This window comes from Arachis duranensis, unplaced genomic scaffold (genome assembly GCF_000817695.3).
Source record: "Arachis duranensis cultivar V14167 unplaced genomic scaffold, aradu.V14167.gnm2.J7QH unplaced_Scaffold_165934, whole genome shotgun sequence".
NCBI lineage: Eukaryota > Viridiplantae > Streptophyta > Magnoliopsida > Fabales > Fabaceae > Arachis > Arachis duranensis.
In genome coordinates, this window is record NW_026264258.1 from 374624 (window position 1) to 396462 (window position 21839).

General features: G+C 37.4%; 2 protein-coding genes and 1 pseudogene across 2 annotated transcripts; 2 read left to right on the forward strand and 1 right to left on the reverse strand.

The window, feature by feature from the left end:
- The first annotated feature begins 1731 nt into the window (after window positions 1-1731).
- LOC127743973 (arabinosyltransferase XEG113) lies at window positions 1732-7021 on the forward strand. The gene is made up of 13 exons (XM_052256236.1): window positions 1732-2172; window positions 3032-3328; window positions 3456-3661; window positions 4008-4113; window positions 4233-4489; window positions 4708-4843; window positions 5114-5208; window positions 5295-5348; window positions 5559-5672; window positions 5891-5989; window positions 6078-6197; window positions 6298-6384; window positions 6500-7021. The coding sequence occupies exons 1-13, from the start codon at window positions 2001-2003 to the stop codon at window positions 6665-6667; spliced, it is 1911 nt and encodes a 636-aa protein (XP_052112196.1). The 5' UTR covers window positions 1732-2000; the 3' UTR covers window positions 6668-7021.
- Window positions 7022-7903: 882 nt separating this feature from the next.
- On the forward strand, window positions 7904-8865 carry LOC127743827 (capsanthin/capsorubin synthase, chromoplastic-like; annotated as a pseudogene).
- An 871-nt stretch (window positions 8866-9736) lies between these two features.
- On the reverse strand, window positions 9737-11887 carry LOC127743938 (glycine-rich protein A3-like). The gene is made up of 3 exons (XM_052256181.1): window positions 11734-11887; window positions 11168-11457; window positions 9737-10343 (listed from the first exon to the last, which is right to left on the reverse strand). Exons 2-3 carry the CDS (start codon window positions 11445-11447, stop codon window positions 10060-10062), a joined length of 564 nt encoding a protein of 187 aa, XP_052112141.1. The 5' UTR covers window positions 11448-11457; window positions 11734-11887; the 3' UTR covers window positions 9737-10059.
- Between the last annotated feature and the right edge of the window lie 9952 nt (window positions 11888-21839).

Here is a 21839-nt window from a genome sequence, read left to right on the forward strand (position 1 = left end):
TATGAATAATATAATATCATATATAAAAAATAAAGTTAGTAAAAAATAAATAAAAATTAAATATTAATAACTAAAAACCCTTAATAAAATGCAAAAATTCCAAAATGTTATTTTTTGTAAATGTGATTTTGAGTGCAAAATCACTCCTATATTCAAAAATAAAAATTAATCAAATTAAAAATTAAAATTTTCAAAAAATTTAAATGACTTTTTTTTAAGGAATTTGTCAAACACATTCATAAAAATAGTTAAGTAAACTTTACCATGTGAAGAATTTTCACGAGCTATAACCTATTGCAGTAAGTCACCACAGAAAAGAACTTATTGCAGTAGACTTTAATTTAATCGATCATCTGAACATGTCTCTTGCATTTGATTTCACAGTGCTGAATTGATATATTATTATAATGACATTTTCGAAAATGATACGGGTTGCCGTTCCTCTCATGCATTACAAAGGGATGTTACTTATATGCTATGACTTATCATTATTTTAATTTTTTTGGTATAGTTTGTTTTATTATTTATTATTTATTATACAGTTTCATCTTTCATGTTTTTTCAGATCTAGATTCTAGACCACCGGAAAAGATCGCAGTATTTTTAAATAAATTAATTTAATTTAGACGGACACTTAGATAAAGACGCTCAAAATATTTTTATATAAAAAATATTTGATCTTATTTATTGAATAGATTCTCATATATTAGATTTTTGACACATGATATAAATTAAAAATGATATCTTTATTAAAAAGTATTGCTATATTATTAAAATTGTTATTTTGATTCTGATGTCAATTTTTTAAATTGTTTACAATTTAAATTTTTAACAAAATATTTATTAGAGAATTATTTTATTTTTATTATTCTTTATAAATTTTATAATATTATATTTTTGTTTTTATTTTATTATCATTTTAATACTTTTTTATTTTGAGAATTTAATAAATTTTTATGAATTGAGTTTTTATTTAAAATTTTTAAAAAAATTTTTAATATTTTTTTAAAAAATTTATATTTTAATCTACTACTTCTTATTACTAATGGTTTTATTTTTAGTCTAATATTATTATTTATTTTTAAATTCCTTGAATAAAAATTTATTGTAAAATTAAAATTTTGAAAAATATTATTTTGTATTAATTTAAGAAATTCAGTATCATTTGAGTTAATATTAGTTAAAATTATTAATATAATTTTTTTTCTTAAAATTTTTAATTTATTTGTTGATTCAATTTTATTCAAAATTTATATTTTTATTATTAATTTATGTTTCTTAGAATATATTTTTAAATGTGGCTAAACAAATAACTTAAAAAAAAGTTATTTTTACCATTTTTATGTGAGTGATGTCCTTTAATTTAAAGGTGTAATATCCAAAATCCAATCAAAGAGAAAGAAAAATACAAAGTTAGAATCCAAGAATAAGCAAGTTTCTCTCGACTAAAGTTGAGAAAAATTAATATAATTATATGCATATTTAAATATATTACATTAATCAATACCAAATTAATAGAAAAATTTTTATTTATTCAATAAAAATAAAATAAAATAAATTCTTTAAATCTAGTAAAAAATTTTAATTTTCTTAAAATATACCTTATCCTAAATATATCGATAAATATTGATTTTAAATTAGTAAGCAGGAATTAAAATGATTAATTTTTTTTTCATTTATTAAATTAGTAAGGGATATATTGTTGTTTATTTGGGCATAGTCATGTTTGAGCAAAACTGATTCGTTGACCAAACCCCGCGCATCATCGATACCAACACCCATAGAAAAATTTGGAAACTTCTCAATCTCATTTGCTTCTTCCAATCACCAAAACCCAAATCTCGATTCTGGGTTCTGGGTTCTGGGTTCTGGTTTCTTCACTCAATGAAATGAAGCTAGAAACAAAAACACGAACATGAGCCAATGATGCTGATTATGTGTTTGATACAACAAAGTTAGCAGTGGTTCCTGTTCTTCAATTTGCGACAGAGGTTACAGTAATGGCGTGGAGAAATGGGTGTGAGGAAGTGGCCCAATCGAAGCCTCTGTTCCTCACGATCTACACCGTTGTCATCATTGGAATCGTTGTTTCCTTCTTCTATGTCTTCTCTGCAATTTACTCTTCCAACAACTTGCTCTCCTCACCTTCCACTGTTTCTTCTTCCTTCTCTCGTGAGTTCCTTTCTTACTTCTTTTACTTCTGCTGCGGTTACTCTTCCTTTTACTGTTTCTCTATGCGTTCTCGATCATGTGTGTCTTTTGCTTTCTCAATAAAGGTGTGTTTGTCTCAGCTTATTTCGCCGGAAAAGCACTTTTTTTAAGCTGAAGAAAGAGAGTAGATTATCATAGGAATCAGTTTTCAGTTTTTTTCTTCAATTATGTAGAAGATTTGTGAAGTAAAATCTCTTCTATGCCTCTCTAAAAATCATGCCTTTGCTTGTTGCCCTGCAAGGACTTGATAGTTTTGGCTTGAATCTGATGTACCCTTCTGAATTTTAGGACTGTTACAATGTTGCTGTGTGCTCATCATAGTGTAGAGTGTTCTTATTGTTGGAAGTCATTTTTCTGTTATCTATTGTTGACTTGTTGTATGCATAAAAATTGCAGCTTTTTGTGGCTGTGCTTGGTAGTTTTAGCTTAAATCTAGTATACCCTTTTAGCATGAAAGTTCATTCTTCCCGTAAAGAAGGTTTGTTTCGTGCTAATGGGAAAGGCTAAACCCCCTACATTGTGTAGTGTTCTTCTGGAAGAGCTTACTTATTGTTCAAAAAGACAAAGATGATCAAATCTATCACCTCTTTAGGCTCCGATTTGCATTTTGTGCACAACAAACAACGTTTTTCATTATAGTTCATCAATGCAATTATAGTCTGTGCACTTCTTTTAGTTGAGTTGTCTTTGTTTGCTAGTAACTTAGTAACCTTCCTATTTTTCTTAATGGTGTATTGTATAAGACACTTGTAACTTCTAGCCTTGTTTTTCTTCCATCATGTTTTCAAAGGATTTTGAAAGTTAATTCTTACTTTTCCAGATGATAATCAGCCTCCTAGGGATCAAACACTCAACATTTCCCAGCCAGAAGTGATTCATAATGTGCCCCCACCTTCTCTGGAGCCTCAAAATGCATCGACAAAGTCTCTATGGGATGTTCCTCCACTCGACAAAAAGATGCCCGCTTTGGAAACTTTCCGACTGACCAAAGAGCTGGTTCAGCAAAGGGTGAAAGATAATGTTGTAATAGTGACCTTTGGTAACTATGCATTCATGGATTTTATTCTGACTTGGGTGAAACAATTGACAGATATGGAAGTCACTAATTTTCTTGTTGGTGAGCCATTCAAGCCTTATTTTATGCTTCTTGCTTAGATGTGCAGTGATGCCTTGTGAGAAATGCATTTCTGGTATTTACACCATCAATTGATCTTTGTAAAATGTGTTTGATATCTATTCTTCAGGTGCGATGGACACCAAATTATTGGAGGCACTATATTGGAAAGGGGTACCAGTTTTTGACATGGGCAGCCATATGAGCACAGTGGATGTCGGCTGGGGGTCTCCAACATTTCATAAAATGGGAAGAGAAAAAGTTATTCTAATAGATGCCATACTTCCTTTTGGTTTCGAGCTGTTGATGTGCGATACCGACATGGTTTGGATGCAGGTGATCTTCATTTTTACTTATATGTTTCTGTAGTCATTCCGTTTTGAATAATATTTCAATTCCAAAAGAAGTAAAATTTGTATTGGCTACAATGTTTTCCTTTCATCTACTTTGTATGCAATGACAGAGGTTTCATTCAGTTTCTTTTCCAGGTTGCTATAGCATTTATTCAGTCCCTCATTCTTCCCTGATCCATTTTATCTTGTTTAATCTCTTTTCTTTACTTTTCTGTTGTCGTTATTATTATTATTATTATTATTATTTCTTATCTGTTGCATTTATTATGCACAATCTGGTATGCTACTCTTTGATAACTTATACATTCAATTATGCACTCATAAAACAGAACCCGCTTCCATATCTTGCTCGCTATCCAGAAGCAGATGTTTTGACTTCAAGTGATCAGTTAATACCAACAGTTGTTGATGATAGTCTCGAAGTTTGGAATGAAGGTGAAAATGATATGTTGCTGAGCACTTAATTGTCATGGTTTTAATTGTGCATGCTTTTTCTCATGTTTAGTTGTTTTCAATACTCTATATTGATGATATTGTCTATCACCTTTGAATAGTTAGTGGAGCCTACAACATAGGAATTTTCCATTGGAGACCCTCAGAGTCGTCAAAAAAGCTGGCAAAGCAATGGAAAGAAATGCTTCTAGCTGATGACAAGATATGGGATCAGAATGGCTTTAATGATATCGTACGCAAAAGCCTAGGACCATCCGTTGGTGATGAAAATGGACTTGTTTATGCATTTGATGGAAATCTGAAGCTGGGAATTTTGCCTGCAAGTATTTTCTGTAGTGGCCATACATATTTTGTCCAGGTAGGAAGCAGTATGATACATACATACATACATACATACATACATACATACATACATACATACATACATACATACATACATACATACATACATACATACATACATACATACATACATACATACATACATACATACATACATACATACATACATACATACATACATAAGTATAATTTTTCTCTTTCCTTCGTTTATGTACTCCACAATTTGTACTGCAGGCTATGTATCAGCAGCTAAGGTTGAAGCCTTATGCTGTGCACACAACATTTCAATATGGAGGCACTGAAGGAAAGCGTCACCGACTGCGAGAAGCCATGCTTTTCCATGATCCACCGGAATACTATAATCCTCCAGGTACTCAGTTGCTTTTGCTCCATAACTTTGGGTTCACTGATCATTAACTTAATTGTATTCTTTTAATCAACAACAACAAAGCCTTATACCACCTGGTGGGGGTTGGCTGCATGAATTAATCGATATCATTGCACCTTTTAATTTTATTCTAAGTTCTACTGATGCCAAAAATTAGAAGTTGTCACTCTAGTGTGTCAACTGATCAGTGAATTTTTATGATTTAAGTTCTGAGATATTGCTACAACCTAACTTTTAGAAGCACTTTTGCAGGGGGCTTCTTATCATTTAAGCCATTTATCCCAAAAGGCTTGTTGTTAAGTGGAGAACATAATGTTGAATCACATTTTGCCCTTGTTAATTACCAAGTATGTATGTATCGACCTGATCCTTTTCATGTTTAGGGAAATAATGTTATAACATTCTAATATTTATGGTTCACGATTTTTCGCAGATCAAACAGATTAGGACTGCACTTGCAATTGCTTCCCTTTTGAACAGAACACTGGTAAAAACTGATTTCTTGGATCATACACTCATTGTGTTCATGTTGAATTGTAACTTCTCATCATGGATACCCATTGTTTTTTGGCTTAATATTATTAACACAGTTCTCATTACTGATACGTTTGTTAGCCATGTACCTTCTTTCATACTGTAACATGTTAAAATGGTTTCAATATATTTATCCTAAAGTTGGATCTTTGTGTCTGTTTAGGTCATGCCTCCACTATGGTGCAGGATTGATAGGCTATGGTATCCTCATCCCGGCGTTTTAGAAGGGACTTTGACTAGGCAACCTTTTCTCTGTCCTTTGGATCATGTATTTGAGGTATTTCCTATTCAAGTGATCTCTTTTCATTTTCTCTTTTACATCATTTGATATCAATGCTTTTGGATCCAAGTTTGAGTCAGTGTAAGCTTGATACACCCTTAACATTTTATTGAAACAAGTGTATATTTAATATGGTTTTAAATTTCGTATCTTGGATTTTTAAAACATTTTATCATCACTGCCTTATGCTTCTTATTAAATGCAATACATTGCAGGTGAATGTTATGTTGAAAAAACTCCCAGAAGAAGAGTTTGGCCCTGAAATAGCTATTAGAGAATACTCAATAATTGATAATCCTTCTCTGCCATCGGAGGTGAATCAATGTTAACTGCAAACAATTCTAAGTAATGATTCTTTTTTGTTGATTATTAAAAGTCATTTCCTTTGGTTACTGAGTTCAGGTTAAAAATTCATGGCTTGATGTTCAACTTTGTAAAGAAGGAACCCCAGATTGTGATGCATCAGATAATACCACCCTTGGGGGATTTCTCAAATTTCCAAAACATAGCAATGAAGAGACGGTATTCGATATTCTTATTCTGCACCAGCTTTATATATATAGATATACTTTGTTTATGAAATGCGATACTTAACATGGTTTTGCTCTACTTGCGTTTGCAGTTTATGAAAATTTTCTCACCATTCAAGGATGTCAAAGTTATCAAGTTCTCTTCAGTGCAAGATGCTTTCACAGGTTTCACTAACAAGGTAAGGCCATATTTTGCTTCTTCAATATGAAATTTTACTGAGTTAGCTTCAAAGATACAAAGAAAAATAGTTACCATGTTCTGAACTTCTGATACCATGCTTCTATGTTTTCTAGGAAAGGGAAGAGAGATTCAGAAACCGTGTCAAGCGATACGTAGGCATATGGTGCTGCGTGCTTGATCATGATCCCGGTCACATATATTACGATATGTACTGGGATGAGAAACCTGGATGGAAAGCAATTCCCCCTCAAACACCAGAGGACGATCATCCACCTTGGTGAAGATCAAATTCATTGATATACTCAGGGGAGTAAGAGACCCAAGTGCAAAGTTGGTTTAGTTTCTAACCGTGATTGTGAAGGCCAACAATGTATACTTTACAAAAGCAAAGAAGATTTGTATCCATATTGAGGATGTAAGTTATTATAGAGGAATTAGCAAACAATTGGATCTTGTGTAGCAATTGAGGAAATTTTTGTCCTTTTATCAAACTATATTAGCATCGCGGACTAGAGAAATGGAAGCCTGCGTTTTGGATTTGTGAGGTGCACTCATTTACCCTTTTGATTTCTTTAAATTGCATACTTGTGATTATAATATTTGAGACAAGTAAATCCTTATAATAATTCCTGAAATTTAACGATTATTCAATTTGGTCAGACACCATAATGATCTTTGGACTCCTCTCTGGTGCTGAGTTAGCAACGGAGTACTACATTATCACTGTAATTGCTGATTCAATATCGAAAAGAAGTCCAGGAACCATTATGGTATCTGAAACTCGATTTAGAAGACCACTATAATGAAATTAGAATTTGAAAAACTAAATTTAGAGAAAAAGACAAATAGGTCCCTGACCTTTTACCTTGCAGACATTTTCATCCCTGACCATTGACAAATGCTTTTAAGTCCTTGACATCCTTAAAAATTAGACGGATCAGTTCCTCCGTCCAAATGCCTCCGTCAGACTCAATGGAAAAGTTTGACGTGGCTCCCGTTCTGCTTACCTGGCATTACAGCTGCCCACGTGGCACGTTAGTGAAATGGAACTTTTGAAAAGTGGACAAAGAAGTCCTTGTCTCTCAATGCGACGTCGTTTACCCCACCACCACCTACCAAAGCCACACTTTCCTCATTCCCTCTCCCAAAAACTCATTACACATCAAGTTCATCATGTTCTTCAACTTCAAGAAGGTTTAGAGTCAGGGCCTACAACACCAGCAAGTTTGGAAATTTCCTCAACTTGAAGCCTGCCCATCAACCTGAACCCTTGGATTTTGATCTCCCATGGTGCGTTTTGACGTGATCATCATTGGATCTGGCCCTGCAGGCACTCGCCTAGCAGAGCAAGTTTCCCGCTATGGAATTAAGGTTTGTTGTGTTGATCCTGACCCTCTCTCCATGTGGCCTAACAACTACGGTGTGTGGGTGGATGAGTAATGAGTTTGAGAATATTGATCTTGAGGATTGCTTGGAGGTTGTGTCTCCAATGGGGTTAAATTTCACAAGGGAAAGGTATGGAGAATGAGCCTTACTTGAGAGCTAATAATTCCAAGTTTCCTACTTTTTTGTATGGAATGCCTTTCAGTTCCAATCTGATCTTTCTTGAGGAGACTTCCCTTGTTAGCCGTCCGGTTTTGTCTTACATGGAGGTGAAGAAGAGGATGGTTGCAAGGCCAAGGCACTTGGGAATCAGAGTGAAAAAGATATTGGAGGATGAGAAGTGTTTGATTCCAATGGGGGGACCTCTTCCTAGGATCCCTCAGAATGTAATGGCCATTGGCGGCACTTTTGGGATAGTACACCCTTCGACAGGGTACATGGTGGCTTGACCAATGGCCGTTGCACCATGTGTAGCCATAGCCATAGCAGAGTGCCTTGGCTCAACCAGAATGATCAGGGGAAACAGCTCTATGCTAAAATTTGGAATAGCATGTGGCCAATTGAAAGCAAGCTCAACAGGCAATTCTACTCGTTTGGAATGGAGACTCTGTTGAAGCTTGACTTGAATGGATCCAGGCGTTTCTTTGATGCATTTTTTGACTTGAAACCTTGCTATTGGCAAGGGTTCCTCTCTTCAAGATTGAATCTAAAGGAACTCGCTTGGTTAAGCATTTCACTCTTTGGACATGCTTCAAACCCTAGGTTTGACCATTGTAACAATGTGCCCAGCACCATTGGCTAAAATGATAGGCAATATTGCCTTGGAATACATTGGATGATGCAAGGTTGTGAAACATGTACCATAGTCAATGTATTTTCATGCTTTGGTGGTAAGGTGTGATTTGGTTTGGTTGGTGAAATCTGAGGTACTGTTGGAGGGGTCTCAAGCTCTCGCGGATTCTGCTGAGTGATTCTCTGAGCTGGTGTTGGTGCATGTGCCTCTCTTCTAAGCTTTGTCATGAAGGTGTTGGGAGCAAGAGTTGGTGGGGTTGGGAGGGAGGAGGCAGTGGTGGCGGATATACTCTTGGGAGAGACAGTGACTTTTTTGTCCATTTTTCAAAAGCTCTATTCCACTAATGTGCCACGTGGGCAGCCGTAATACCAGGTAAGCAGAACGGAAATCACGTCAGACTTTTCTTTTGGGTCTGACGGAAGCATTTAGATAGAGAGATTGATCCGTCCAACTTTAAAGTACATTAGGAACTTAAAATGTTCGATTTATTTATGTGAATCTCAAATACCATTATAAAAACTTACTCTTGAATCTTTTCACGTGATATTTAGGAATTAAATGAGTCTTAGTTTTTAGTCCCTATTTTCTTTTCTCTGAGATATTTTGGTATGGAAAAGTTTTAAATATTCGTTTCAGTTCTTATAGATAGTTTGATACTCATGTAGTTATTTGGCAAACAAAATTTCAGCTCAAACACCTCACTTAGTGTTTGCCTTTGCCTCATCAATATATAAACGATGCGATTAAGAATAGGAAAACCAAAATATTGACCAAACTTGTTACAACTTTTTTTTAAGAATTTTTTTTCTCTCCCTTTGAGATTTGACATAAAATTGTTTAATCAACTTCTCCTTCATAAAGAAAATATATATCAAATTACCATTAATTATATTAAACTTCGGGGAAATATAAGCTAATGTGTTTTTTTTTTTTTATAATATCATTGATTACTTTATGATCCCTCTTTATCATTATGCTCTTATATCCAAGTTAGCATCTCAAATAAATATCCACTTAGATAGCTTTGGTTAAGCAACATGGTAGCAGTATGATCACCATGCAAATAGATAAGAAATTTCATATCACACATGGAAAAGAGAATGATTTTGTTTTTCCATCACGCTAATACTAGACCATGCTGAATTTCAAAAGCTACATTGTTAGAAGAAATAAATAACAAAGGAACATGCTAATCAATCTATTGCTTCTTGCTGCCAAGAAAGGCATAAATCAATAAAAAACCTCAAGGATCCCCATATTATCAGCAATCATTGTGTTGTTCTAATGAAATTCAGGAAGGTAATCAGCGATCATTGTCTTGTCATAGCCAAAAGAAAGTACAGATATATCCGGGGGAAAAAATGAAAAAGGGTCAACCAATAAAAGATGATGGATTCAGTAAACATCATACCATGTAATGGTTTTATTTATATATTAACAACACAAGCATTAGGCAGCAGCAAGCGATTAGTAGTGTGTATCATGATTATACATTCTTCATTTCCACTTCTTGAACTTTCCGCCAAACATACCATGTTTGCCGTGTTTGCCGTGCTTGAACTTGCCACCATGATGCTTGAACTTGCCATGTTTGCCGTGCTTGAACTTGCCACCATGGGGCATACCATATCCATAGCCGCCACCATGCGCATAGCCGCCGTGAGCGCCGTGAGCACCATGAGAGCCATGGGAAAGTTGGTGAGCGCCATATGCAGCGGCAGCGGCTGCAGCACCCCCTGCAAGCACTGCCCCCATAGCGCCATGTCCGCCACCATGAGATCCTGGTAAACAAATATTACACGGGGAAAAAACAGAGAACTTAGTTGCTGCCACGGCCAAGGATAATGATACACAAGGAAAAAAGAAATCAAACGAAGCAAAATGTTGGGGTACAGAAAAACTTCAACAGAAACAAGTTTCATACAAAATAAATAAAGTAGTGTCCTAGGAATGTTGATTGCTAAGAAGAGAGCACATATCTCATCAGACATAGCAAAAGTTCTGTCATTGCGGAAGTAATAAGGTTTCAGTTGTTGAATTGTTCTATTAGCTAAACAATCACGAATTGTTTATAAATAGGCAGCTTTTTCAAGAGTTCAATCTTTCACGCCATTATATAAAAAATAATCAGCAAGCCTTTAACTATACATTGCCAGAGCATTAACATTCGGACAAATTACACTATCTCCCTCAAAATTAGGTGGAAATTCATTACAACTACTCTCTATTTGTCCAGGCAACATTAACCTCCCCTTATAACTGGTTTACAAAACATTTTACAGTCATCAAATTATATATAGTAGCACAATTAAAATTGCTTGATTTTGATTCTAACAACATACAAAATCATGCATATCTGGTAGACAATAGGAAAGTAACATTAAAACTCTCTACATTGACAATACATCAGAGAATTGTGTTACATGTACTAAACTTTTTCTCTCACAGAGCCAAAGCACTCTCTTCCCCCACTGGATGGGAGAGGAAAACGTGTTAGCTTAGTGTACGAAGTAGAGTAAGTATAATCTCAATCTCAATTATCAAAATTAAAACTTTGTAACCATTGACGACAAAGCAGTTGAAATCAAAAGACATTATTTTATACCTGATGCATGTTGAGGAGGATAACCAGCTGGAGGGTATCCCTGTTGTGGAGGGTATCCCTGTGGAGGATATCCCTGTTGTGGAGGGTACCCATGTTGTGGAGGGTAACCTTGTGGAGGGTACCCCTGTTGTGGAGGGTAACCTTGTGGAGGGTACCCTTGTTGTGGAGGGTACCCTTGTTGTGGAGGGTAACCATGTCCTCCTCCATGAGCAAAGCCCTGGGCAAGGTTTGTGAAAAGTCCTTTGTCACCTTCATCATGCTTATCCTTCCCACCACCCATCTTTTGTAATCTGAATCATTCACAAAAATCAATCATCATGGAATTATAACCAAATCCAATCGAATTTACTGATGAAGTGGCGAACTTTGCATGCAGCATATCCAAAACTAAAATGAAATAAATTTCTAGGTCTACAGAGATCAAACAGAAAGTTAGAAACAATATCAGCAGCAGCAACAATGACGATCCAAATCAACTATTAAAGCATTACTACTTCATTAGAATTCTAGGTTTTGAGATTATCAAAGCTTATAAACATGAATTGATCATTGGAAACGGAACTCACCGAATTGAAATTGAAGAAGAAGAAATTGAGAAATTAGGAGAAGAAATTGGGATCTTGTGAGTTTATATAGGTAGCGTAGTAAAGCTTGGATGACGCGGTATGCACACAGAAGAAGACGCGTTCGTCGACGCGTGCATTTTTCAACTCTGACACGTGGAATCTTGTAATTGGTTGTTGTATTCGATTTCCAAATGCTTCTTGATATTTTCAGTTCGGATATGTTCTCACTTCTGAGGCTACGCTTGATACTTATTTTGTCCTTTCTGGTTCTTATACGGTGGAAACTCACCTACAGTCGACTGCAGGTGAAGTTGCTTCTGGATCGTTGACACGTATTACTGTATGGTTTAAAAAAACCGATTTATTTTATACAAATAGTTTATTTAAAAAATCGATTTGAATAGATCAAATAACTACTTTTAAAATAATTTAAATTTTTTTTGCGTGTTATTCCTAAATTCCTAACAGATGAATTTGATATGTTCTTTTTCTTCATTTATATTGACCAATTTTTCTTTAAATTTATCTAAAACTTTTTTTATTTAATTTTTGTCAAATATATGTATACAAATTTTTTGAAAAAGTAAAATTTAGTATTCTGAAAAAGAAACAAAATTTATGGTTTTTTTTATAGGAATGACATAAATGATATCATCTGTCCTTTTTTTTGTGTCTCTGTTTCTATTTTCTTGATGAGTTTTGTTTTGTTTCCCATAACTTACATTTTTAGTTGCTTTTAAATTAAGCTGTAAACAGATTTTAAATTAAGCTGTAAAAATATGTCCAATTGCAAATTTATCGTTAAATTAAATTTTATGGTAATCAATCAATTAACTTTTATTTTACTAATAAACTATTTTCATGCAAATTATGGTTGATTTTTCAATATTATTCTATAAATAAATTATTTTTTTAAGATAATAAGACTATAATTTACTTGTCTAGAAATTATGATTTCACTGTCATGCACATTTTTGTGTTTTTACTTATCAATTAGAATTTATTTTTTAATAAAATTAGAATTCATTTTTAATAAAACAAAAATATCTAATCAAAATATTAATTTGGTCTCCTTAAATAATTGAACATAATATTATTAATTTTGTCTACAACAAAAAATTTTAATAAATTTTTTCAAAATAAAACCGATTAAAAAATAGAGAAAAAAAAAGAACTAATGAAAATATTTATTTTGACATCGCCATCAAGAATAGGATAGTCATAGAAAAAATTCAACCAAATAAAAAGGACCTAACTCATACAATTAAACTACCATCATATCATCACAATAAACTATAACATCACCAACTAAAGAGACATATAACAAATATGAAAGAGATCATGCCAAAATTTCAACAATGCTCATGCTATCAACTAGTCTACGTTATACCATAATTACATTTTTGTCTTCCATCACATGAAATTGCCATGAATTATCTTGGCATTTATGATCCTGAACATCAAAATGGTGTGATGACATAAATATGTACGTATTTATTAAATAATTTTCATCATTCACAGAGGAATGAATAAAAACATAAATTAAGAAATACATTTGAAATAATAAATTTGATTAAGAAATATAAATAAAAGGAACATATCTAATTGAAAGTTTCATATTAGTTCTGAAAAAGGGATTGAAAGAGAACGGATTTTACGTGCGAAACGAAGAAGAAGGGAATAAAAGTAACTGCTTGGTCCAATTCAAACCGATTTTTTTAATTAAACCATTTATATAAAATAAACCGATTTTTTTTAAACCATATAGTAACACGTGTCAGCTATCCAGAAGCAACTTCACCTGCAGTCGACTGCAGGTGAGTTTCTGCCTTCTTATATTCTTCCAATTGTGTTGGTTTATCACTTTTATTCTCAGGTTTTTAAAAAAAACATTTTCATGATGAGTGATATTTAATATTTGAAACAAGATACAAACATATAAAAAAAAGTACAAAATAATGCATTTTATTAGCCTTTTATAGGTAAATTTTCAGTTACCAATTTACCATGTCTCTTTGTATTTGTGGCTATGTCCAATAACCAAATGCATGCTAAGGTATTTGATTCTTAGACAAATGTTCATATCCTAACCCAATAGTAAAGGCCCAGGTCCAAACAAAAGGCCTAATCCCACGGATTGAGCCTCACCCAATACCAACCTTCGTCCTATGAAGTCGGTCCTCATCACGACTTGTTCTAAAGAAGTCGGGCACGAGGGTTAGCTGGCAGATAAACACTCATTCAAATGAGTAACTGCCCCTAGAATCTCTCTAACCACTTTCAAGAGCCATATCCTAACCGCCCTAAGATAATGGGACGGTTAACATCCTAAAAAGGTGGCACTACTCCAACGGTGGTTATTGGTTCACCACTATAAATACACTGACATCCCTCAGGTATCTCTAAGTCCAATACTCTCTAGACCTGCTCACACTCTCGCTAACTTAGGCATCGGAGTGTCTTTGCAGGTACCACCCCTCATTCTTTCACGAGCACAAGTCGGACGGAGGCCCCCGAGTTGCAGACCTACTTGAAAGCCTCCTCATTCATACGTTTGGGCCAATCAACGCCATCCAGCCCATCCATCTCCGGTTACCCACCGTAACATTGGCGCCGTTGCCGGGGACCCGAGAGATCAACCAGTGATGGCGGACAGATCCCCCGAAGAGGGTCATGTGGAGTCAGATTCTGAACAAGAGAATCTGGACACGGGTAATAATGATGCAGACTTGACCCTCCACCAGGGAACCAATGATCAACACATGGAAGGTACCTCCGGAGTAAAAAATCCGAAGGTGAACTCTTCAGAAGGGCGCGAATCAGAGAAAGAGGGACCATCCCATGCAACTGAACTCATGGGATTAGTCCACAGTCGCTTGGAACAGCTAGAACAAGAACGGAAGCGACAAAAGGAGACTGAAAAGAACCTAAAAGAGGAGATGGAACGACGAAAAGAGTTAGAAAGAAAACTCTTGAAGTTTGAATCCTCCCTCAAAGGTCGCAACTCCCGTGACGAGCGAGAAGAACCGCCCCTAAGAGGGGAGGATCCTTTCAGCGAGGACATAATGAGGGCAAAAGTTCCGAGGAACTTCAAAAGCCCCGATATGGACCTCTACGATGGAACCACGGATCCAAAGCATCACTTAAGCAATTTCAAAAGTCGGATGTACCTAGCTGATGCTTCCGACGCTACGCGATGCAAAGCTTTCCCGACCACCATCTATCAAAAGCAGCGATGAAGTGGTTCGACAGCCTCCCCCCGAGGTCGGTCACCAGTTTTGAAGACCTCTCAAGGAAGTTTCTGATGAGGTTCTCTATCCAGAAAGACAAAGTGAAACATGCACCGAGCCTCCTGGGAATAAAACAGGAGGTCGGAGAATCCTTACGAGCCTATATGGAAAGATTCAACAAAGCATGTTTAAAGATTCAAGACCTGCCCACAGAGGCAGTCATAATGGGGTTAGTCAATGGACTTAGAGAAGGTCCCTTCTCACAGTCCATATCTAAAAGACATCCCGTCTCTCTAAGTGATGTACAGGAAAGAGCTGAAAAGTACATCAATATGGAGGAAAACGCTAAGCTGAGAGACTTGAGTTGGCGACCTGGGCACCCTCCCTCAACAAAAGAGAGGGAGAGGGAGCCCAGGAAAAAGGAAGAACTCGGCCTCAATAGACTAAGAAAATATCACTCTTATACTTAGACCATTAAAAATAAAAAAGGGTGGAGCCGCAGCGACTACTGTGAGTACCATAAAATATATGGTCACTCCACAAACGACTGCTACGACCTTAAAAATGTGATAGAAAAGCTGGCTAGAGAAGGTCGGCTTGACAGGTATCTCATAGAAAGGTCGGACAGTCATGGAAAGAGAAAGCGAGATGATATGGATAGAAGAGACCCACCACCGCAGACTCTAGAGAGACATATCCATATGATCTCAGGGGGGGGGGTTCGTGGGAGGGGGACACACCAAATCCTCTCGCAAAAGACATCTCAAAAGAGTCTACCAGGTCGGAGAGGAGTCATCCGACCTCCCTACCATTTCATTCACAAAAGAAGATGGGCAAGGAATAATCCCTGGACACGATGATCCAGTAGTAATAACTATGATCTTGGCAAATGCCCATCTCCACAGAACCCTAGTAGATCAAGGAAGCTCAGCGGACATCCTTTTTAAGCCCGCTTTTGACAAACTAGGGTTGGATGAGAAAGAATTAAGAGCCTACCCCGACACCTTATACGGATTAGGGGACACGCTAATAAAACCACTGGGATTCTTGCCCTTCCACACCACTTTTGGAAAGGGAGAAAATTAAAGACTCTGAGTATAGACTTCATAGTCATCGATGTGGGGTCAGCATATAATGCTTTAATCGGCAGAGCTACTCTTAATCGACTCGGAGCAGTGGTATCCACTCCCCACCTTTGCATGAAATTCCCGACTTCAGCGGGGATAGCAACAGTAAGGGGAGATCAGAAGTTGGCAAGGAAAAGCTACAATGAAAGCCTAAACCTGAGAGGAAAAGGCAGAGAAGTTCACACAATAGAGCTCGGTGGTGCAAGGGCTAGAGAAGAGCTGCGACCTTAGCCGGGAGGAAAAACTGAGGAGATACAGGTCGGCGAAGAGGAAGGAAAAAATACTCACATAGGAGCCAACCTAAGAGAAACCCTAAAACAAGGGTTGACTAAGCTCCTAAGAGATAACTCCGATCTCTTCGCCTGGAAGGCCTCCGACATGCCTGGGATAGATCCCGAGCTCATGTCCCATAGGCTCTCGGTCTATCCGAGATCCCGACCTATACAACAAAGAAGACGCAAGCTCGGCCCAGAACGAGCCCTAATAGTAGAAGAGCAAGTACAGGCACTCCTGGAAGCTGGCTTCATCAGAGAAGTCAAGTACCCAACATGGCTAGCCAATGTAGTGCTAGTCAAAACACAAAATGGCAAATGGAGAATGTGTGTCGACTATACCGACCTAAATAAGGCCTGTCCCAAGGACCCTTATCCGCTACCAAACATCGATACCCTAGTAGACTCCAGCTCGGGGTATCAATATTTGTCGTTCATGGATGCCTACTCGGGGTATAACCAAATCCCGATGTACGAGCCAGACCAGGAGAAGACATCATTCATCACATCCAGAGTTAATTTCTGCTACGTGGTCATGCCATTTGGATTGAAAAATGCAGGGGCCACATACCAGAGGTTGATGAATAAGGTGTTTGCCTCTCACCTTGGGAGCCTAATGGAAGTATACGTCGACGACATGTTGGTAAAAACCAAGAAGGAAGTCGACCTCTTGTCAGACATTTCACAAGTCTTTGACACCATAAGGCTGCACGGGATGAGACTAAATCCCGCAAAGTGCGCCTTCACGGTGGAAGCAGGGAAATTTCTAGGGTTTATGCTAACACAAAGGGGGATCGAAGCCAATCCCGATAAGTGTAGAGCTATCCTGGAAATGAAAAGCCTGACTTGTTTGAGAGAGGTCCAGCAGTTGAATGGCCGACTTGCAGCCCTCTCCAGATTCTTGGCAGGATCAGCACTAAAATCCCTTCCACTCTTCTCCTTATTAAGAAAGGGATGTCAGTTTGAATGGACCCCTGAATGCGAGGAGGCTTCCAGGAGTTCAAAAAGTTCTTAAGCCAACCTCCTATTCTGACCCGACCCGTAGCTGGAAAAGACCTCGTCCTATACTTATCTGTAGCAGACAAGGCTGTCTCATCAGTCCTGATAAGAGAAGATGAGGTCGGCCAACACCCAGTATATTTCATCAGTAAAGTTCTACAAGGCCCTGAGCTAAGGTATCACAAACTAGAGAAGTTTGCCTACTCCTTAGTAGTAGCCTCACGAAGGCTACGACCTTACTTTCAAGCTCACACAATAAGAGTCCGTACGAACCAACCCATGAAGCAAATCCTCCAAAAGACGGATGTTGCAGGGAGAATGGTTCAATGGGAAATAGAGCTCTCTGAATTCGACTTAAGATATGAAACTCGGACGGCGATTAAAGCCCAATGCCTCGCCGACTTCGTTGCAGAATACGCAGGGGATCAGGAGGAAAAACCAACTACATGGAAACTCTATGTAGATGGATCCTCCAACAAAATAGGAAGCGATGCAGGCATAATATTGGTAGATGAAAGAGGAACCCAGATAGAGGTTTCCCTAAAATTTGAATTCCCAGCTTCAAATAATCAGGCAGAGTATGAAGTCTTGATTGCTGGATTGAAGCTGGCAGAAGAAGTCGGTGCTACAAAGGTGATGATATACAGTGACTCACAAGTGGTGACCTCCCAGATAAGTGGAGAGTATCAGGCAAAGGATCCAAATATGAAGAGGTACTTGGAGGAAACTCTGGAGCACCTTGGGCGCTTTGCAGAAACCGAGGTTAAACATATAACTCGGGATCTAAACAGCAGAGCAGACGCCCTATCCAAGTTAGCAAGTACCAAGCCAGGAGGAAATAACAGAAGCCTGATCCAAGAAACTCTCCAGGAACCCTCAGTGGTAAAAGAAGAAGACAAACAAGAAGTCTTTGAAGTGGTCGGATTAAACCTCGGATGGATGAACCCCTTGGTCGAATACATAAAATTTGACATCCTTCCAAAAGAGGAAAAAGAAGCCAGGAAAATCCGGAGGGAAGCACAACATTACACTTTGGTGAGAAATATTCTCTACAGAAGGGGGATATCAACGCCATTGTTAAAGTGCGTACCGACCTCAAGAACCACCGAGGTGTTAGAGGAAGTCCACAGTGGAATCTGTGGAAATCATCTCGGAGTAAGGTTACTAGCCAGGAAAGTGATCTGAGCTGGATTCTACTGGCCGACCTTGTAGAAAGACGCCACAGAATTTGTGAAAAAGTGCCAATCATGTCAGATGCACGCAAATTTCCACGTGGCTCCCCAAAGGAGCTCATCAGTATCACTTCTCCATGGCCCTTTGCAAAATGGGGAATGGATTTGTTAGGTCCTTTTCCCCAAGCACTAGGACAAGTCAAATACCTGATCGTGGGAATAGATTACTTCACAAAGTGGATAGAAGCAGAACCATTGGCCACCATCACTGCTCAAAGAAGTCGGAGGTTCCTCTACAAAAATATCATCACAAGATATGGGATACCTTATTCCATTACTACAGACAATGGAACCCAATTCACTGATTCTACCTTCAGAAGCCTAGTAGCCAGTATGAAAATCAAACACCAGTTCACCTCGGTGGAGCACCCGCAATCCAATGGACAAGCCGAGGCAGCCAACAAAGTCATACTGGCAGGGCTAAAGAAAAGATTACAAGAGGCAAAAGGAGCCTGGGCTGAGGAGCTCCCACAAGTGCTATGGGCTTACAGGACAACGCCCCAATCCGCCACTGGAGAAACGCCCTTCCGACTAGTCTATGGCGTAGAGGCAATGATACCCATAGAAATCAATGAACAAAGCCCAAGGGTGATTCTCCATGACGAGATCGGAAACATACAAGGGCACAAAGAGGAGCTCGATTTACTCCCCGAAGTCCGAGAAGAAGCCCAGATAAGAGAAGCAACATTGAAACGAAGGATGACTACAAGGTACAACAAAAAAGTCATTCGAAGAACCTTCGCCCCGAATGACTTGGTCTTGATCAGAAACGACATTGGAGTCAACAAATTGGGGGAAGGAAAACTCGCTGCTAATTGGAAGGGACCATACAAAGTGTTGAGTTAAGAAATTAACAAAATTAATTAATGATGACAAACATTATTTTTGGCAAAATAAATAATTAGAGTTGTTAAATTAATAAGTATACATTGCTAATTATTTATGTTATGTTGCAGGCCATAATTCAATTTTGGCAGCCCAAGTTGAATGAATAACAAAACAAAGCTAATGGGCTGAATGAAAAGTGTGATTAAAGACAAGCCCAAGTCATTCATATCAAACAAGTTCCATAGAAGCATAGCAAGGCACCACGGGCCAAAAAGAGAAGAATCCGATCCAAGCTTGAAATTGTTTTCAATTTCCCATCATCTTGCTCCAACCAAAGCAACATTCCTCTCCTCTCTAATCAAGTCACATCAAGACTTCAGTAAAGTAAGAAAGAGAAAGAGAAGAAAAGCTTCCTCCATAAGCCAGTAACCAAAGAAGCAAGAAAGAGAAAATCTAAGCTTGAAACACAGAAGCTAAAGCAGAAAATCCAATCCAAATCAAGCTTAAGAAAGGTAATCCATCTCATCTTGCATGCATCAGATCTTCATCATTTCTTCCCTACTCTCTGTTCTATCCAAAAATGGCATTCAAAGAAAAATTTGATCTCTGTTCTTCACTGCTACAAATCCACGGTCACAAGAGATTCTTCGGGACCAAGTTGCATATCTATGGCTCAGATTTGGTTGACCATTGGAAAACAATTTCGGTTACTCCTTCATGGCTTTCGGTCAAGTTGAAAAAGTCAGAAGGAAAGGTTCTACTTTGATGATTGAGAAGAAAAAGTGAGCTTGTGGGTTGGTGAAGCTCAAGGCTCAAGATGTTGACCTTGGAGGAAGAACCAAGGAACATGCAAGGAGATAAAAAGAAGCTTGTTGTTCATTCTAAGGCAAGGAGAGATAACCAGTGAACTTGAGGTGTTTGTTCTGAGAGAGCTTTTTGAAGAAGTTCAACTAACTGGACAGTGTAACCTATTCAAAGGTGCATTCCGCCAGTATGAAGAACTAAATCAGAGGCTTGCTAATCTTGTTTTTTGCATAGCACAAAGGCTGTTGATGAAATCAATCTCCTTCATGTTTTACTAATTGTGATGTACTTTTCTAAGCTTATCTTTCTGTAATTTCTTGAGAGAAAAGGCATTGTGAGAAAGCTTGAGAAAAAGCCAAGAGTTGAAAAAGGCTGAGTGAAACACTTGAGAGAAAAGCCTAGAGTTGTTTTCTGATTTCTTTAGGTTGGTTAAGTGTCTTGTATTTTGTACCTGAAAGGTATCCCTTTCTTAGTTGGGTTAGCACTAAGGGGTATAGTTAGGTATTAGCATGCCCAATGTCAAGTTAGGTTAGAACTTGAGTGTGATAGGATTGGGTCAATCCTGTGTTATTGGTGTATGTAATACTGTTAACTATAGTGAAATTCTTCCATAGTTGTGGAGGAGACTGGATGTAGGTTGCATAGCACAAGGCAACCGAACCAGGATAATTGCTGGTGTTAGCTTTTCTCTTCTCTGCTGTGTTCTGTTTTCTGATATTCATGAGACAAAAATAAATTGTCTTATAAAATTCCACTGCTGAGTTCAAACAGAATCAAAACTGCAAAGTTATTTCAAAAGGGTAATAACAGCAACTAAAAAGGAAGGCATAGATTCAACCCCCCTTCTCTAAGCCTACCACAACCTTCACAAAGTCAATGAGGTCTTAGGAAAAGGTTATTATAAAGTGACCGACCTGAACGGCACCGAGTTTCCAAGGTCGTGGCATGCTTGTAATATGAAAAGGTACTACAGTTAAAAAGCGAACTCTACTCCCTGATGTACTCTTTTCCCAACTTCATGATTTTTTCCCAAAATCAAAGGGTTTTTTCTGGAGAAGGGTTTTTAACGAGGCATCATAGTAGAGGCTAAGGGAAAATAGGCTATTAAAAACCCTTAGTAGCAAGAAGGTACCTCCCCAATCAATAAATATCTTTTTTCATTTACAATATCTCTTATAAACTCCTTTCTATTTTCTAAGTCTTTCAACATAACGCGTCGACTTAAGCTCGACAAAACGTTAAAATCCCATGAACCGACCTAGATGGTCGTCAGGATAAAACGACGAGGTACAAGTCGGTGTAAAGAGGTTATAAAAGTTGATCGTGAGAAACTCGGAGATATCCCGACTCATAAGTCGAAAGGAAAAACCGAGTAGAAAAGAAAACGAATCGCAAAAAATAACCTAAGTCATAAGAACTCAATAAAACAAAGTTGAGTATAAGAAATAACAAAAAAGAGATCGAAAAAACCTAGGAAAAAGCTTAAAGGCTGTCCTAAAGTCCTCAAAACAAAAAGGCTCAGAAAAACAGACAAGTCAAAGGAAAGGTTTTCAGAAAAAGATCAAGGGGACTTCGAAAAATTAAAATCAGAAAAGCATGCACGCATAGGGTAAC

Coding starts and splice junctions, on each gene's coding strand:
- LOC127743973 (XM_052256236.1), top strand. CDS start 2,001: ATGGCGTGGAGAAATGGGTGTGAGGAAGTGGCCCAATCGAAGCCTCTG. Junction 4,114..4,232: donor TCTCGAAGTTTGGAATGAAG/GTGAAAATGATA, acceptor ACCTTTGAATAG/TTAGTGGAGCCTACAACATA. Junction 5,990..6,077: donor ATCCTTCTCTGCCATCGGAG/GTGAATCAATGT, acceptor TACTGAGTTCAG/GTTAAAAATTCATGGCTTGA.
- LOC127743938 (XM_052256181.1), bottom strand. CDS start 11,447: ATGGGTGGTGGGAAGGATAAGCATGATGAAGGTGACAAAGGACTTTTC. Junction 10,344..11,167: donor TCCTCCTCAACATGCATCAG/GTATAAAATAAT, acceptor TTTGTTTACCAG/GATCTCATGGTGGCGGACAT.